This window comes from Aaosphaeria arxii, assembly GCF_010015735.1.
Source record: "Aaosphaeria arxii CBS 175.79 unplaced genomic scaffold BU24scaffold_34, whole genome shotgun sequence".
Classification (NCBI taxonomy): domain Eukaryota; kingdom Fungi; phylum Ascomycota; class Dothideomycetes; order Pleosporales; genus Aaosphaeria; species Aaosphaeria arxii.
The window spans coordinates 3,986-6,092 of record NW_022983507.1 but is presented as its reverse complement, the minus strand read 5'-3'; the positions used below and the strand labels follow the sequence as shown (position 1 = coordinate 6,092).

Sequence of the window (2,107 nt, the reverse complement as noted above, 5' to 3'; positions counted from 1 at the left end):
AGCGGTACCCTACCGGTCCAGGATGCGAGGATGCGAGGATACACTGTACCGCCCATACCTTTGACAAGACCTCCCAGATACCGCGTTCACACAGATCACCTCCCACACTTGATATGGGTAATTGAAATCCAAACCGTATAGTTCTGGACATGGGTGATTGAAAGCAAAACAGTACAGTTCGTGGCATGAGTGATTGAATTCAAAGTACAGTTCGTGACATGGGTGATTGAAAGCAAAACAGTACAGTTCGTGGCATGAGTGATTGAATTCAAAGTACAGTTCGTGACATGGGTGATTGAAATCAAAGTTTAATTCGTGAGACGCGTATAGGCAGGCCGTACAGGCAGCAACGCCTTTTCCATCCCTTTTCACCTCCCCAGCCAGTGTCAGGTAGCTTACATAACTCGAGCAAGAGCTTGTCTGTCCTATGGTTGGCCGCTTGGCCTTGTCTCTCTCACGCGTCCTCCGTACACACCGCAACACTGCGCAAACTATCAACCGCGACAATTTACAATCTCTACGCCTTCGCCATGCCGTCCCCGCCAATGTTGAGTGAGGAAGCCGTCCAGCATGTAGGTCGATGATTCAGGTCAATGTACCATCATGCTAAGCATGGTCCAGCTCCACCGCGCGTTTTCCACTGCGCAACTTTACATGGATAAGACTGCTGCCGCAGCCACGCTACTCGTAGCGGCACTCGACTGTACGATCCCCAGATTGTTGTAGGCGTCCGTAGTACTGACGACCTGCCTAGTTGCATATGGAGATGATTTATACGACATCATTGCCTATAACGCCACGCTCGCGGACGCGTCGCCAACCTCAGACCCGCGCCGGACAACGCTTCAGCCGGAGGAAATCGAGATACGCAGTGCCACGCAGTGCAGAATCGAAACACGGAAGCAGCTCGCGAGAGGGTTGCAAACTCTTTATACACGTAGGAGCGTGGGCTGATTGTTCGTGTTGAATCTAGGTCCAGAAACCGCCGCCAATGCAAGAACGTGAGGCAACCCGCAAGATGGAAATCGACGAACAGACACTGAGAAAGAGAAAAGGAGAACCAGAGCGTGGCACCTTGTCGCCGTCCAAGAGGGCCAAAGCTTCCTGAGCGGTGCACTGGAGCGCCCGGGAAACGATGCGAGTCCGTGGCAAGCGAAACGGTCGTCACGGATACACGGGAATCAGTTAGGGAGGAGCAGGACCATGGGAATGACAGGTTGATGATGAGCAGCAGGCGTGTGTAGCTCTGTGACGAAGGTCTCTATAGGAGTAGTCCAGCCTGTAGCTATAAGGCCGTGTTCATATGAAAAATCTACACTAAACATGATTCTGTATGTAGGAGCCGCGGACTGAACCCATGCCAGCGTCCGGTCTCTTCCTGTCCTCCACCGTGCGGTCACCAATTCTCCCCTCCGAGCATGTCTGCTAGCCGTGCGAAATCGTCGCAGGTTCCCTTAAGCACCACGTCGAAACAGGCCATCACGTTCTGCTTCGGTAGCTCCTTGTTGATCCATATGGCCAGGCCGTTGTTTTTGCGGACAACCTCGGCCATGCTTCTCACCAGGTCGCGTGCGCCAGGCCCGTCCAATGCCGTCCCGGCCACGATCAGGGCATCAGGCATGGCCTCGAGATCGTGTGCATGAACTTTGCCGATGGACTCATTCTCCCAATCGGCCTCCTGGTCGTACAGGAGGATGCGCGGGCGCAGTCCCCCAGGGTTTCGACCTCTCTTGCCGGCGGCGACACGCTCATCCTCGGCAATCTCGCACAGTCGGCAGACGGGTGGCGTGTTTCCGACGAAAAGGGACAGATCGGTGGGCAGAACGTGTCCGTTCTTTGTGCACTGCGAGTAGTGCAAAGTCCCGTGAAGCTGGATTGTATTGGGCCACGGCCCGCTGGTCGTCAACGGAGTTTGGGTGAAGAGATAGGGCAGCCTCAGCTCCAGTCCGTCAATGTTCTGTGTATAGAGACGGACTAGACGGCGGTCCCTAGCAAGAGCATTAACCCAGTGGTGAAAGGGTGTCGGATTCGAAGCCGACGCCTGCACGCACGCCTCGCGTAGGAACTCGTGGAAGGCTTCCAGCCTCGCGTTGTTGTGATAGACTGC

The 2,107-nt window shown here is 54.8% G+C and overlaps 2 protein-coding genes across 2 annotated transcripts; one reads left to right on the top strand and one right to left on the bottom strand.

Moving 5' to 3' along the window:
* Positions 1-530: 530 nt before the first annotated feature.
* On the top strand, positions 531-954 carry BU24DRAFT_469103 (uncharacterized protein; the record flags this gene model as incomplete). The annotated part of the gene is made up of 3 exons (XM_033532582.1): positions 531-572; positions 622-703; positions 755-954. The coding sequence occupies 3 exons, from the start codon at positions 531-533 to the stop codon at positions 952-954; spliced, it is 324 nt and encodes a 107-aa protein (XP_033376612.1).
* A 490-nt stretch (positions 955-1,444) lies between these two features.
* On the bottom strand, positions 1,445-2,104 carry BU24DRAFT_312991 (DHS-like NAD/FAD-binding domain-containing protein; the record flags this gene model as incomplete). The annotated part of the gene is made up of 1 exon (XM_033522845.1): positions 1,445-2,104. A coding segment is annotated over one exon (660 nt), but the record flags the coding sequence as incomplete, so codon positions are not given.
* Between the last annotated feature and the right edge of the window lie 3 nt (positions 2,105-2,107).